General features: G+C 33.6%; 2 protein-coding genes across 12 annotated transcripts; one reads left to right on the forward strand and one right to left on the reverse strand.

The window, feature by feature from the left end:
* Positions 1–2,008: 2,008 nt before the first annotated feature.
* Positions 2,009–5,043, forward strand: LOC101251200 (BTB/POZ domain-containing protein At5g48130). Its single transcript, XM_004243495.5, has 4 exons — positions 2,009–2,205; positions 2,673–2,742; positions 2,848–4,023; positions 4,164–5,043. Exons 1-4 carry the CDS (start codon positions 2,108–2,110, stop codon positions 4,878–4,880), a joined length of 2,061 nt encoding a protein of 686 aa, XP_004243543.1. The 5' UTR covers positions 2,009–2,107; the 3' UTR covers positions 4,881–5,043.
* Positions 2,620–11,115, reverse strand: LOC101250906 (thymidylate kinase). 11 transcript variants are annotated; one of them, XR_003247497.2, is made up of 9 exons: positions 10,965–11,115; positions 9,926–10,342; positions 7,899–8,010; positions 7,762–7,821; positions 7,361–7,465; positions 6,873–7,017; positions 5,810–5,941; positions 3,478–5,630; positions 2,620–3,390 (listed from the first exon to the last, which is right to left on the reverse strand). XR_003247497.2 is itself a non-coding variant. In XM_026032030.2 (7 exons), the coding sequence occupies exons 1-6, from the start codon at positions 10,991–10,993 to the stop codon at positions 6,901–6,903; spliced, it is 840 nt and encodes a 279-aa protein (XP_025887815.1). In that variant the 5' UTR covers positions 10,994–11,115; the 3' UTR covers positions 5,702–5,941; positions 6,873–6,900. The 11 variants fall into 11 exon arrangements, 9 of the variants coding, with proteins under 9 accessions (XP_025887815.1, XP_069143110.1, XP_069143111.1 ...); XR_011210786.1 differs by lacking the exons at positions 2,620–3,390; positions 5,810–5,941 and having other exon boundaries at positions 4,930–5,450; positions 5,524–5,630; XM_026032030.2 differs by lacking the exons at positions 2,620–3,390; positions 3,478–5,630 and having other exon boundaries at positions 5,702–5,941.
* Positions 11,116–15,539: the final 4,424 nt, after the last annotated feature.

Here is a 15,539-nt window from a genome sequence, read left to right on the forward strand (position 1 = left end):
AATTAGTATTTCGAAATTAAAGTTCATTGGAAATGTTGAATATCATGTACTCTATGTTTCATTTTATATGATACTGTTTAAATTTGAAACAAAAAAAAATAATTAATTGTAATTTATTCTCAAGCCTTTTATATTGTTAATTTTTATGACTTAAAATAATTTTTTATGCAGTTTCTAAATATATAAATAGTTTTTATTTTGTTTTTTATGATTATGATGTCAAGGCCAGTTTTCGTGCACCTTGACTTAACTGAGTTCTGAACCTGAGACCTCAGGGATTCTGAGCTACTTCAATAATGGCTAGGACACACCCATAGATGCTAAATTATTTTTCTAAAACCTTAAAGACCGTATGCTTGAATCCCGTTTGGCCATAAATTTTCCAAATAATATTTGGAAAAAATTTGGCAAATATCCCAAATTTTCAAATACTAGTTTTTTTTAGTATTTGGACCAAATCTCATTATTTGGGATATTTTAAAAATTTAAACTTTACCCCAATCTTTTATCTTTTACAAAAACACCTTCTCTAGTAGTTGCTTGCGTTGTATTACATAATTTTTTACGTGAATACCAAAATAGTGATGAAATATTTAGTGAATATTAAATAATGATATGATTATTGATGAAAATTATTAAAAATTGGCTCTAGTTAACAAAGTCATGTGCTTTGTCTACTTCACGATGTATGAAAATTTTTTTGTTGCACTCACTCCAAATTACCACATTACTTTAGTGTCATGGACACTATTTGTTGTTGTTGTAACGAACATCCAATTGACTCGTAATACAAACTTTTAGTTAGTTTTGATAGTTTTTAAAACTTGTGTGTATAAATCATATTTTTCTAAAAAGGTGAAATATATTTCCCAAATCCTATGGCCAAACACATGGTGAATTTTCACTCAAATAATATTTGCCAATAATATATGAAAATCTATAGCCAAACGCTAGCTAAATTATATAAATTGAGACGGATAGGAGTAATATATACATTATTTTTGTAGGTATAAATCCTTTGAAATTTTCACCAAACTCGATTATTTGAGATTATGGGAGAATGCAATGTAATAGCATCCTTCAATTTTTCTAATGAGGGAGCTAGTTTTCTCAATTCTCATGCACGTGTGTATACAGTCCAAAAGCCAAGAAAATTGCTATATTTTCAAACTTCAACTTCTCGAACGTCTTTGAAGCCTTAATATTAGGAGTTTCTTGAGTCCCACTTGTGACATTTGACTCAAAAACAAAAAACTACTATACTCAAATACTCATTCATCATAACAAGTATGGACCTTTTAATGTATTTTTCTTATAGCGGTGTTCAAGACAGCTTAATTTACGTACATTTTAATTATTTCATTGGGTAACGTCACTTTATAAAAATATACGTAAGAGAAATAGAATAACTTTGTCCGTCAAGGTTTTACCAAATCATCTAGGCTGAAATTTGGACCTGAAACATTATGCTTCTAAGGGCAAAAGCTAGAATTGTTGAAATTACACTAATTGCTATTAAAATGAATTGATCTTTAATTTTTATCCGTTAAGATGATCTAGTCTTTAATTTTTGGCTCTAACTTTTTTAAAAGAGTCGTGCGGAGCATAACTTGAGAAATATTATGAAGGGCATGAGTTAACGACCAACACAACAAAATAAGTGTCAATGACCCGCTTAAGTGTCAGCAAAACTCTTTAACGGTTTAGATTCAAACTTTGTATTTGTCCTTCAAAATCCATTAAATATGTACAAATTATTAATTTAGAATTCAATAACTTAAGATTCCAAAACTCATAAGCTTCAAATCCTGGTACCGACTCTATCTAGATAGATCATTGATCAAATAGGCTAGCTACCCTTGGGTGCTGACCTTTTTTGTTATAATTTCCACATTGGCTGTTCACTTCACAGGATTTCTGGATTCTAGAAGCACTCTACCATTTTACTAATACTATATTTTTGAAGTTTGAGCTGGATTTTCCAACATTTATGCTTCCTTTCAGAAACAAATGTTTCTATCTTTGACTAGATAAACTTCATGCACATTAACTCCATCTCTCATTAAAAACTTCCTTACAACCACAAGTCTTATTATTGGCTGAATGCATGGGTACTTCTTCAAGTCCAAAAGACTCTTCAATTCTTTATAGTCCACTTTCATCTCCTAATGTTGGTGCTTTGCTTAAAATCAAGATCATTTCATGGTAACAACTATGTTTAATTCCACATTTCAACTTTTTAGTTATGTTTTTTTTGTGTGTATTGTTTTGACTTTAACTTATCAAGAAATCCTACTTCACGAGTAAAATTCACTAATTTCCCACTAAAAACTGTTCAATAACTATTTCCGCAGATATTTTGATTGAACTTATGAGAAAAGAAAAAATTAGAAAGTTTCCCACTATTTCACTATGAATCTCTTTCCACCATGTATTTCCTAATGAGTTGGTTCGGTGGAAAATGTTATGGGAAAATCGTCTTTAATAGCACAAATTTCCCACTGATTCACGGTGGGAAAAAACTTTATTTCTAGTAGTGCATGTTTGATATGCTTTACTTATCAGAAACAGTTATCTCTACCCTTATACGATAAGGGTAATACACTCTGTCCTCCCCAGTTTGAGATTCCACTAGCTATGTTGTTTAAACTTATCAAGAAATGTTCTTTCAGGAGTCAAGAAACTGGTTTACCTGTCACAATTCGAGTTCGGATAGCTGACAGAACCTTTAACTTGCATAAGGTGAGATCTCCCAACTCAACTAGCATGGAGCTCTACAGTTGAGCACCATTTTTCAATATTATGATATTTTCAATTAGCTCACTTACTTGGTTTTTGATGTTGCAGCACCCCTTGTTCTCGAAAAGCGGATACTTCAGAAGACAACTGAATGAATCAAATGAGGCTGAATTACCAAGTAACTTCCCTGGAGGAGCAGAGACTTTCGAAATGATGGCACTCTTCATCTATGGATCCTCCACGTTAGTTGACCCTTTCAATGTTGCAGCGCTAAGATGTGCAGCAGAGTACCTTGAAATGACAGAAGAGTACATCTCTGGCAATCTTTGTGAGCGTTTCGACATATATTTGAACCAGGTTGTGCTGCAAAGCTGGGATGATACTCTGATAGTACTCCAAAAATGCCAAATGTTGCTTCCTTTGGCTGAGGAGCTGCTGATTGTTAGCCGTTGCATCGAGTCACTTGCCTTCATGGCCTGCATGGAAATTCTTGATCCTGAAAGGAGAAGAGACCATCCAGTTGTTACATTAGACGCCTTAGCTAGTCAGCCTTGGAGCAATGAGACAGTTAAGGCTATTCTCAGCCAAGATTTGTGGATTAAAGATCTCATCGCTCTGCCATTTCCATTCTTCAAGAGGATAATGTCATCTCTGAGAAGACAAGGGATGAAGGAAAAATATGTCAGCCCCATAGTTCTTTTCTATGCAAACAAATGGGTACTTTCTAGAAAAACTCACCAGTATTGGCAGGACGCTAGGAAGGATGGGAAAGCTGACAATGACGTTGAGGATGATGATGATGATGATACTAATGAAAAGGTTTCCAAGATTCTTCAAGGGATTCTTGATTTGCTCCCTATGGGAGAGAAAGCGAGTAAAGTAATCCCCGTTGGATTTTATTTCTCTTTGCTTTCAAGATCACTTCAACTTGGTTTAACAAGTGAAAGTAGGGAAAAGCTGCAAGATCAGATTGCGTCCCTACTGTACTTGGCTCGAATGGAAGATTTCCTCCTTCCGGATAGCAGCAATGACTCCATATCCTCCTGCATTGAGTTAACAGTAATGAAGAGCATATTTTCAAAATATGTATCCTTCATGGAGTTAACTCATACACCTTCACCAAGAAACTACATTGTCGCTGAACTTTGGGATATATATCTAACCAAGATAGCCACTGATCCAGAATGGAGTTCGAAAAGATTCTTAGAGCTCATTGAAACTGTTCCATTGTCCAGCAGGCAAACGCACGATCATCTCTACAGAGCTTTAAGCACTTTTCTCATGGTAAGTCTTCTATATAATAGAAATTGAAACATTTCTGTATGATTCAATCAAAGCACACCTCTAAAGTGAAAATGCATAGAGCTGTTGATTACTGTTGAAATTTCTTTCCTCAATAAAGATAAAATTTCCATTTTATCCAGGCACATCCAGATATGTCACAAGAAGAGAAAGGATCGGTGTGCAAATACCTCAATTGCCAGAAACTTTCGCAAGAAATGTGCATTGAAGCAGTTCAAAATGAATTGATGCCGTTGAGACTTATTGTCCAGGCGCTGTTTGTTCAGCAACTAAATACACAGCAAGCTTTTAAAGAATGTTCAGACTCGTTTCGATATGCTCAATGTGGAGAGTACTCTGGAAGCCTCTCAAGTACAATATATCCAAATTCCAAAAGCCAGAATTTGGTTGAGAGTCCATATATGGAGGGAAGTGAAGGAGGCAGCAAAACACTAAGCTTCTTGTTAAAAGATTCAGCAATGCAAAGGTCCGAATTCTCAAGGAAGGAATATGAATCCACGAGCTTCAGAATCCAAAACCTTGAAGAAGAATTGATGTCCTTGAAGAAAACGCTTCAACTGCAGCACATATCTAAGCAAACAGAAACCATCTCCAAGAAAGTTGAACCAGTTTCTGCAAATTTTCAAAGCTTGAAACCATATGGACTAGAGGGAAGAACGCCAAGCAATAAGAGTGTTGGCCAAGTGACTAGTTGCATTGGTTCTGTGAATTTCTCTTCCCAAAAACGATATGCTAATAGGTTACTTAAGATTTTCCGGAGGATATCTTTGTTTGGCAGAGGAAAATCAAGAAAAAAGCAAGGTGGAAATGGCCTTAGGCCAAAGATATTGAACTTTTAAACTACAATGACATTGCTGATCAAGGACCACAAAATATGAGAGTATATTATTTACCAAATTTTGATGTAAGAAAGTTCATGTAAATAGCAAGGGAATCAATAAGAACATGTCAGTGGACATTGATATTATTATAATGAATCATAAGCTGTTGTACTTTGTAGAACATATGCAATAGCCAAACTGTTTTTACAATGCCTGCATTTGCTTAGATATACCACAGAATGACATATTTTGCTCCACAAAAGGAGCCTCTTTTCCACTTCTGCATTGGACTCAAATCTCAGAGAGCAGTGGCTGACTATGGCCATAATTACATTCAAGCAAATAATCAACTCACCGATAAAGAATGTCTTTGACCCTCGAAATGCTTCAGATAAGAGTTGGAAGTAGCAACTCAATCACCTCATTGATCAAGAATGCAAGGGAATAGGAATACTCTCAATCACCACACTGATCAAGAATGCAAGGGAATAGGAATACTCTTAAGTCCATGCTAAGAATAAGGGCTTGTCATAACAAGACATTTTTATATACACATTTAGATACTGCGAGGAGCCTATAAGTCTTTCACTGAAAAGGAAAAACTACAAGTCAACAACAACATACCTAGTGTATTCACACATGTGAGTTCTGGGGAGAGTACCTTAGCTTACCCCTACCTCCTGGAAATAGAGAGGTTGTTTCCAAAAGACTCTTGGCTCACGTATCACATAAATGGAGTTTGAAGAAGACAATATAGAGGTAAACCCACTGAAAAGGAAAGCGTCCAATAATAAGTTAAGCCTCTATAATCTATATATCAATCAGAAAAGTGAAACAAATCCAAGACTCAAGTATGTTCTTTATTTGATTAATAATTGGTTTAATATCAAAGCAAAGTCAAGGTATAGAAGTCCTAAAAGCGCAAGGGAGGTCCTATTTGTACATACTAGAGCACGAAATAGATCCAGTGTTTCATCAGTGTAATCCATTTTCTCACATCCAAGCACAACCCTCTCTAATAAAATCACCACTGCATCACAGTATATCTGGTATCTTCATTTGACTAAATCATCATGTTTCTGCTTACACAGTGCAAAAAGACAAGAAAATTAGGTATCCAAAGACAGCTGAGGGATTACTTTTAACATACAAATTAACATTGACCAAGAATCCGCTTCATATATCAGATCATGAAAAATTATACTGTAAGTTGTGTTTGGCTTTGTTAAATTCATAAGATCCTAGATTATTAGTATTGCTCTAAATAAAGTATGCTAATGTGGATCAAGCGTACAACTCTAAAAACAAAAAGCAGCTACAGCATCAACAAATCTACTTAATCCTAAACAAATTGGAGCCACTATATGAATCAGTCAATAAGCAATATCCTTTCTGCTCAATTTGGTCTGTGTTATTCCAATAATCAACTGTCACCGTCTTATGTTCATAAGGAGTTAGGTTTTGAATTTCAGTTTTACACAGAGGACATGGAATATAAATTTAAAAAAGAAAGAAGACTGTTTCTTCTTCAACAAGCTCTATCAGAAAAAACCTATCTAGTTTCACAAGGTAAGAGTAAGGATATGTACACACAGCCCTACCCATATGCCACCTGTAGGATTACAATTGGCATGTAATATGTTGCTGTAAGAAGAAATTGATTTCATTTTCCTTAATTTCTTCCTGTTCACTCTACTCAGACCCAAAAAAGGAAAACTTGGAAACAGTTCTTTTGCTTTCCTTCCTCTAATAACTAAGGAGAAAAGATTCTTAATTCTGTTAATATAATGGTTTGTAGTATAATCATCTTTTACATAAACATTTGCATCCTTTCTCTTTCGCTACTTGCCAAAATAGAAATTCAAATAATCACCAAAAACACTGGTATTGCAGCATGAATATAACAGGGATCTATAAACATGAAACACTCCACACTTCCAAGGATATCGTTTAGAAGATTAAATATAGCAAAATACATTAAAACAATACAGTGTAATAAAGAAGGTATACATATCATTCATGCAGACATTCACTAGACCTAACATGGCCATAACTGAGACAATGGTTTCCCTTTGTGGCACGTAATCATACAGTCAAGTACAACTTCTCTGAGCTTCTTCTCTACATCTTCAATCGAAAGGGTTGCATCGATAACCTGCAATAAATCAAGGAAACAACATCAACAAGGCAAAGCTATCACCAAGGCTTTGGATAAGAAAAACTGATCAGCCTGTTATTTGTTCATGGAAAAAGTGAATTTGTGTATAAAGATCAAATCAGAATTTGATCACTAGTGTTTCGTCAATGTCAGATTATGTTTCTGTTTAGTCACCATAGACATGCTAATTAAATATCAAAAACATCCCAACTAACTCGGAAAGTACTGCTGAGTCAAAAACCAAATGACAATATTCTACAACTAGTAGGTTATCAGACTAGTTGCTATATTTACTTAAACAGACATTTCTATTTCCGTCGACAAATGGAGAACAAGTCACCTTCCACGAGGAATCACGAAGAGACAAATAAGATCCAGCAACCTTTTTCTGAAACTCAAGCTGCTCATATCTTTCATCTCCATAACCTCCTCTTTCAGCAGCTTTCTAGTTATCATAGAATTGAATCATTAATAAACAGTCATGATAATCTTCCAAATTCAAAAATATAGCTGAAACGGATTAGTCAACAAGACAAGCAATAGGAGAATAAATTCAAGGTAAGACTGGTTTTAAACCTGCATAATATGGAAAGACAGGTAAAAAAGGAACAGCTCATCCTCAATAACAGAGTAGATTGCTCAAGAAATCGACATATATACCAAATACAGGCTTCAAATTAGAAAATTGCATTGAAATATCTCTCTTAACTTAAGACAGGTGAAAAGAACAAAGAAAACTACCTCTGGAGATATGTCGAGATATACAACCAGATCTGGAGCTAACAACCCTATTTCTGGAGCCTACAGTAAAAGATCAGTGTTAAACTTGCTAGGAGATTTTGAAATTGCAACATCAGTGAAGTAAGACATGATTTTACCTTACACCATTCAATATCAAGTCCCTTGGCAGAGGAAAATGCCACCCCAGAATAAGAATAGCGGTCAACGATGAGAGTCGTTCCACTCTTCAGCTTCTCCTCCATTAATGATCTGTAGTTTTTCAACAGAAATTAATAATTTGCAGGTACACCAGGCTAAATACATGTTAAATTCTACAATGATCATGAGTCAACTCACTGAATATTTTCAGATATACTATTCGACCTCGAATGAAAAAATGTAAGTAAAACTTTTCAGTTAAATAACAATGGTATTTAAAAGTGGGAATTCAACTATTGCCAAAAACTTTTCTATTTTCATCATTGCCTATGCTTGAGAACAAACTACAAAGGAAATAGAAAATTAGAAAAGCATGCATATAAACATTTGACTATTCATTTTAGTGAGAACTTTCAAGCATGATACCTGAAAGACAAATGTTGAATTAACTGAGGGGGGAGAAAAAGCATTTGCACAGCCTAACAAGCTCTTTAAACTTCTTTTATAAGACACTGCTCTAAATTGAAGACCACAATTTTTTAAGCTTTCTGCTATTCAGATTGACGAGCTAAATGGTCTTCATATATTCCAGGCAAATGACAATCATAGGCAGACAACTGTTCAAGAATTCTTCAACCTGGTAAAAGTAGGAAGTCTATACCACTTAATTCTTTTTACATCCATTATACAAGGTTATTTTCATTTTCTGGTCCACAAAGGCAAAGTCTTATTTATCAATTTGAAAGTAGCGGAAGAGAAAATACTGCGTGCCACTAGCCCTCTGTTACAAGACGGGTAGTTGGCGGCTCACAAGCAACATATCAGGGATTCCTCAGTTACTAAAAGAAAGTCCCAGCGTTCATTTTTTAATTTAAAAAAGGCCCAGCATTCAAACCATCAGTTCAGATGGATAGCCAACATATCAATTTGGAGGATATGTGACTACTGGCTAACCATTTGATTGATTTGATTAATAAGCTAACCAATTTCATCTCCACATATACCTAAAATATGGAAAGGATAGTGACAGATCTCATGCCTAAGGATTTTTTACAGGTGATGGTAGATGGCAAAATCATGGTTGCTCAACTGCATCATTAAAATCATCAAATTTAAGTGTAGAACTATTTGAAACTTGATGGTAAAAATTATTTACCATGTAAATTATAGTTAATACTCCATTATTAAAAAAAAAAATATCATTCTATATACTCAATCATTCTTGGCCAACTATGAATAATAGCAGCATGGCTCACTCTAAATTTATTTCCAAAGTAAAATTTCTGTGCAGTAGACTATCCCAGACTGAACATAAATTGACTAGTTTAATTTATTCACAAAATTTGTGAGTAAAATTTCTACAACGGGGAGTTTATTCTTTATACTATATTTGATTGAGCTTTTAGTATCAGAAGCCATTCAAGAAAACAGAAGGGGGGATTACTTAGGGAAATTAAACAATCTGTAGAACCTAACAAAAGGGTTAAATCTCCTTCATGAAAGAAAGAGCTGCAACAAAAAAGACAAAAGGAGTTCCCCTTTTTGCCGTTGAGAAGATGAAGTTCTTCAGTTTTGGGAAGTTGCAATTTAGAGAGAAAGGAAAAAAGAGCACTTTGTCGGGGAAAGTAAAAAATATAGGAAAGCACATACACAAACAAGAAAGGTAAAAATAAGCATCAGCTAGATGAGGAAAATATGGTTGAGACGAGAATTGATCATAGGCCCAGTAGGATTTTACAACTCTTTGATCCACCATAAAACCAAAGCATCCACTGAGATTTTATTTTCCAGGGTGCTCACTGATCTCTTTTTTGTTATTCAGTAACAGCTATCTATATGTATATATATATAGTCAGGATCGACAGCAGTAGGTGCTCGAGCACCCACATGGACCTACGAGGGTTGTGGGTCTTCCCCTGTTGACAGGAGACATGACCAAGTACAGAATTCTGATCAGACACACTGAGCATCATAATTACACACTACATATGGGCAATGCAAGTAAGACTGTGTGAATTGAACAAACCTCTTTTCCCAACGATTTGCACTGAAGAGAAGATGGATTGCATGGTCATCCAACTGTGATTTGTTTGCAAGATAAGAAGAAATCATTTGCCCAACGCCTGTATTTCTGTCAGGAAATCTCCACGACTCAACTGAATGTCCCTGCTCATCCAAATACTTGTACAGTCTGCCAGATTGCGATGTCTTCCCACAGCGATCCAACCCTTCTAAAACAATTAAAGCACCTCTGGAGCTGCTGCTCTCTTTGTTCTCCATATGAATAAGTCTCGAAGGCTTAAAACGTAACTTCAAATCCAAGCTAGACTTCAATGAAAATAAAGCTGCCCAAGTTCCAAATTTTCTAGGAAAGGTCGAAATTGTCTTTGGTACAAAACTTCTGCTGGAAAACAAAGTTCCCTCCACTTTTAAAGTCCTTCGACTAAAATATTTAACACAGAACACAATTCAATAAAGTAGATCTACATGACATATAGAACAAACTTTACAAGTTAATCCCCATCTAACATATTCTCACCAAACTAAACTCTAAAAATATACTCATTTTATGCACCTCACAGAAAAGACTCATATCCTATTGATCATCCTCTCATTGGCATTTTATCAAGCATAATATGCACATAAATATTTACATCACGGTTATAAAAATTAAAACTTGGAAACCCCAGAGTGAATTTTGAACCCTTAAACCACTAACTCAACCTATTCAAGGGATTCAAAACATATATACCTACCTAAAAATAAAAAAAAAATTAACCTTATACTCACAATATAATTTTTCATCGTGGAATTCAGCTAAACACCCTCCCTCCCCTGGATCTGCCCCTGAACACCCATATCAAGAGAAATCAAAACCTATGTATAGTTTTTGAGTTTTGATACTAAGAAATTCTGCATAAACTTGGCAAATATGTATAATACACAGAGTACAATAATAAATTTATCAATAAATCAAACAAATTTTCATTTTCTATAAAGAGATTCACTATTTCTTTGTAATCGAACAAAATCAGATACACAAATTTCAGTGAAGGGAAACTTACAGTGTTGTGGTGAGTGCGAAATTGCTCATATCACTGAGTACCTAAAAACCTATTTTCCGCGCCTCTTTTGAAAAGTACCATTTTTTTATTTGGCGCCTTGTAGGGTTCTTCGGGTTATTTGCATAAATAACCACTTATGAAGTTTCTATTTAAAACATAACCATTTACTAAACTGTGGCTTAAAGGATTTACTCTATAAAAGCAAGTAATTAAACTTCATATCAATACATTAGTTTGAAGCTTGAATAGTGTTACTAGTCAATTGTAAAGTATTGATCTGAAGTTTAAACTATTACAAATTTGAAACTTTAAAATATTTGTCTAAAATTTAAACTAGAACAAGCTAGTTAGAATTGTATATATATTAGTGAGAATATATACCCTCAAAGTATTGGAAATGGTATAAAATTATCCTCCATCCACCTATTGACTTAAAAATACCCTTCTCACCTATCTATTGGGTCCAAAATACCCTTGCCATCCACCTTTTGGTTCAAAATTGACCACTTATTAACGGTTTTATATTTAAACTATTCAAATATTTTTTTAAATACGTGACGCTCAACTATTTGTTATAATTTAACTTATTAGTACAATTTATAAATCAATTCACTACCCACCCATTACTAATTACACCCCTCCAAATTAATAAATCCGTCACATCATTAATGAAACAATAGAAAAGCTATTGCCAATTTAGTATTTTTAAATATTTGAGGCGAAAATATCTATAGAAGTAAATTATCATACATTCAAGTGTCTAAATGAATATTACCGATAAACTTAAAAGTCTGACTATGTTCGTCTTAATTATTCTTACGTCTCAATTATGTGATGTTACTTCATAGGTAATTTTTTTTCAAAATAAAATATTAAAGGTTCTAAAACAAATCATAAATATTTATAAAATTATATTTTAAAAAAGTGCATGAATTATTTCGAAATGTATTACTTCTTTACCTTTGATCATAAATTTCTAATTCAATCTTGAAAGAGAATCCTATTGAAAGCGTCCTCCTAAATAAGTGGCTCAACCTAAAATTAATTGGGACTTCGATTCGGACTCGAATAACTTTGAATGTCATTTTCAGGAATCTATAATTTCTTCGTGTTTTAGTAGTGTTTATGATGATTTTGATATTATAATTAGATTATTAATTGGGGTGGATTTAGTTAGTAATGAGTGGATAGTTGATTGGTTTATAAATTATATTAATAAATTAAATTATAACCAATATTTGAACGCCAAGTATTTTAAAAAATATTTAAAGAGTTTAATTTTTAAATGATTAAAGAAGTGGTCAATTTTGAACTCAAAGTTGGATGATAAGGGTATTTTGGAGCCAATAGGTGGATGAAAATGGCATTTTGGAGTCAATGGGTGGATGAAGGGTAATTTTGTGCCATTGTCAACGCTTCAAGAGTATTTTAGGCCATTTTCCGTTTTTAATATATAAGTATCTAACAATGTAAGGTGTCTCGTTTTTCCTTGTTTGTAAATTATGTTATTAGAGTATAGTTGTATGAACCTTGTTCATAGTTGTGATGTAAATATCACTTATAAATAATCTAACATGTGCATATGATATTAGATTTAATATACATGATAGATTTATTTCGTTTGCCTCGGACATGATTAATATTGATGCTAATGAACTCCATGGCCTTTGATCCCCTACGTCGATGTGGCATGCGCCCGACCCCCTACCTTGATGCATCGTGCCCCCGACCTCAACGCGTCGTGCCTGGAGCCCCCTCCCTCCACCCAACCCCCTACCTCAATCCCTTAACTCCCTACTTTGACGTATCGTTCTATCTAAGATTGCAAGCATAAAGACTTAAAAGATCAGGAACAAAAAAAAAATATCAAGAAAAATGAATTGAATACGGATAGTCAAAACAAAATATATAAAGAAAAAAACTGCTAGTTTAACATATAGAAAACCAAAAATTGAGATAATATTACCTTTTTAGGATCAGTTTTATGAGATAACAAACCCTTCACTGTGAGCAATTCAAACAGCCAAAAGATAACTCAAAAAAAAGACTAGACTAGAAGAGTGCCTAATATTTATAGAAAACAAATAAAGTTTTATAGGGTTTCAAGTTTCAAACTCAAATAGCTGTAGCAAAGACAATTTGAATTCTAAAAGGACCATTTAAAAAGGAGAGAATGGATAGTAATGAATGGAAGGGAGAGGAGCAACTTTTGATTTAAAATTGGACTCAACTTTTGCGTTGATCCAATTAGAAGCAAAGTTGAAGGTCTTGAGGTGCCGTGCACCGAGGTTTGTAGTTGTTACCTATGGAACTTGAGCTAAGCAAGACGCCTGGATAGTTCATCCTTAGAAGATATAGCATGGTCAGTGTTTGTGGACACCTCGAGTCCATAGTCATCAACCACTTGTTGAATCAAGTTGCCGACATGATCCTCTACAGTCCATAAGAAAGTACTTCCAGCCATAAAACTCTCCATGAATTCAGCTTGAACCTCCATATTCACAAACTGACGCTCGAATGAATCTATCGTCTCCGACATCGATCGGTTCGATTCGGTTTATCGGTTTTCGGTTTTTAAATATACTAACCCAATATCAAATCAATAAGATATTTTTTATCAGGTTTTGATCATTATCGTTTCGATTTTCAGTTTACCCAATAAGAAAATGTCCGTAAAAGTTATATGTCTTCTCACTTCTCTAAATGTTTTGATATAGTGAACCAAGAAAGATAATGAGAAATTGCATCAATAAGAGAAAATATAGTACAAAGGCTATAATTACGTTTTACCACCAAAATATAGTATGGTTTTTTTTATGTTAATCAAATTACAAACCTTTACAAACTTACAAATGCTACAACCTACAATTACACACTAAAATAAAGGCAAAATGGTTTGATGGACCCTTGTATTTGTATCAATTTGTATTATAAACCCTTCTACTTAAGGGTCCAGATGACAAAGGGCTAAGTAGAAGGGTTCAGAATACAAACTGAAGTATAGGGTTCCACCAGACTATTTCGCCAAAACTAAAATAAAACAGTTTAACAAGACTAAAACTAAAACTAAAACTTAAATCAAACAACTACAATTGTGAACCCCTTACTTTAATTTTTAGGTTCTGATATACAGTAAAAACAAGTAAAGCGGCTTAGTGTGAAGTTGGTAGAATACTAATAATTTAATATAGTTATAGTGTTTAATTATATATTAAATTATTTATATTTAATGATTCAGAAATATAAAATAATAAATTATTATCGTCTTATTGGGTTATCGATTTACCCAATAACCGAATAGTAAAAATCGATACCGAACCAATAACCCAATAATTTTTTTATAAGCCCGTTAAAAATTCAATAACCCAGTAACATTTTTTTTTCGGTTCGATTTTTGAACACCCCTAGCAGATTCCTTGTGTTGATAATCATTTGTTCATTGCGCTTGCGGATTACGTAAATTCTAGTGTCGTCCTTGTTACCCTTCTCGATGGCCTTCTTCACCTTAAGTTTCTCAGATTTTTTGTTCTTCTCAGATTTCCATGCTTTGCGTTGGAGGCTTTTCGATGTGAACTTGAGCTCCATGGTCTGATTCATTAATTTTTTTGGCATTTTTCATTTTCTAAGCTTTGGTGATGGAGTTTTCTGATTGTTTTTGGTGATTCTTCTTCTTTAATCGTTCAATCGTCTTTTCAATGTCATGTGAGTTGCACATCTTTGTTTAATTTGACATGTTTTTTTGGTGTCGTTTAGGGCTTTAGGATGAAAGACTTAGATAAAGGATCTTTTTCCATAAGATGCATTTATGAGAGATGTTTTGACCATTTTCTCAAGATTTGCATAATAGAAAGAAAGAAGATTTTCCTAAAAATTAAATTATATGTATAAGGTTTTATAAGATTTGCTTAAGAGATATTACTTAAAAGAAATAAGATTTTCAATTAGTATATGAATACCAAACTAGTAGTTTAGTAAATATCAATTTAACATGAACTTTGATTGACATATAAGAATTAACGACTACAAAAAATTGCTTTGCATATGTTTGTTTAAAGGATGAATATTTATGTAAATAAACGACTGAATTCTATGGCATCATATATAGACAGGATTCTGATATACAATAGTATCAGTATTTCATCTCTATTTAACCTAAACTTAACTATACTATACATCAGACTTTAAATTTGAATCAAACATCAAATAATCATACTTTGGTGTCTCAATCCCAACATGTAATTATCTGGAGCTATCACACAAATTTCTCATAAATTGTTCATTTAGAGTGACCACGTGTAATTTTGCTATCATGACGTAACATTCACATGAAAAGAATGAGAGTCAAGACGCTCATTCCTCGTCACGAGATAAATTATTGCTTAACATTGATAATAACACTTGTCAAGAAAAATAAATTAACCAGATAGATAACACATACAAAAATAACGTCATTGATTGAACATTAACCACGATTTCATGTGTATCAATATTTCATCTTGGAGAACTATATTGAAACAACAAACATTTAATTATTGACGCATGATCTTTATACTCGTTAAGTATCATGATTTAATA

The sequence above is a fragment of the Solanum lycopersicum genome, chromosome 7 (genome assembly GCF_036512215.1).
Source record: "Solanum lycopersicum chromosome 7, SLM_r2.1".
Classification (NCBI taxonomy): domain Eukaryota; kingdom Viridiplantae; phylum Streptophyta; class Magnoliopsida; order Solanales; family Solanaceae; genus Solanum; species Solanum lycopersicum.

Coding starts and splice junctions, on each gene's coding strand:
- LOC101251200 (XM_004243495.5), top strand. CDS start 2,108: ATGGGTACTTCTTCAAGTCCAAAAGACTCTTCAATTCTTTATAGTCCA. Junction 2,206..2,672: donor AAAATCAAGATCATTTCATG/GTAACAACTATG, acceptor ATGTTCTTTCAG/GAGTCAAGAAACTGGTTTAC. Junction 4,024..4,163: donor CTTTAAGCACTTTTCTCATG/GTAAGTCTTCTA, acceptor CATTTTATCCAG/GCACATCCAGATATGTCACA.
- LOC101250906 (XM_026032030.2), bottom strand. CDS start 10,993: ATGAGCAATTTCGCACTCACCACAACACT. Junction 8,011..9,925: donor GCAAATCGTTGGGAAAAGAG/GTTTGTTCAATT, acceptor GAAAAACTACAG/ATCATTAATGGAGGAGAAGC. Junction 7,822..7,898: donor TTGATATTGAATGGTGTAAG/GTAAAATCATGT, acceptor CTTTTACTGTAG/GCTCCAGAAATAGGGTTGTT.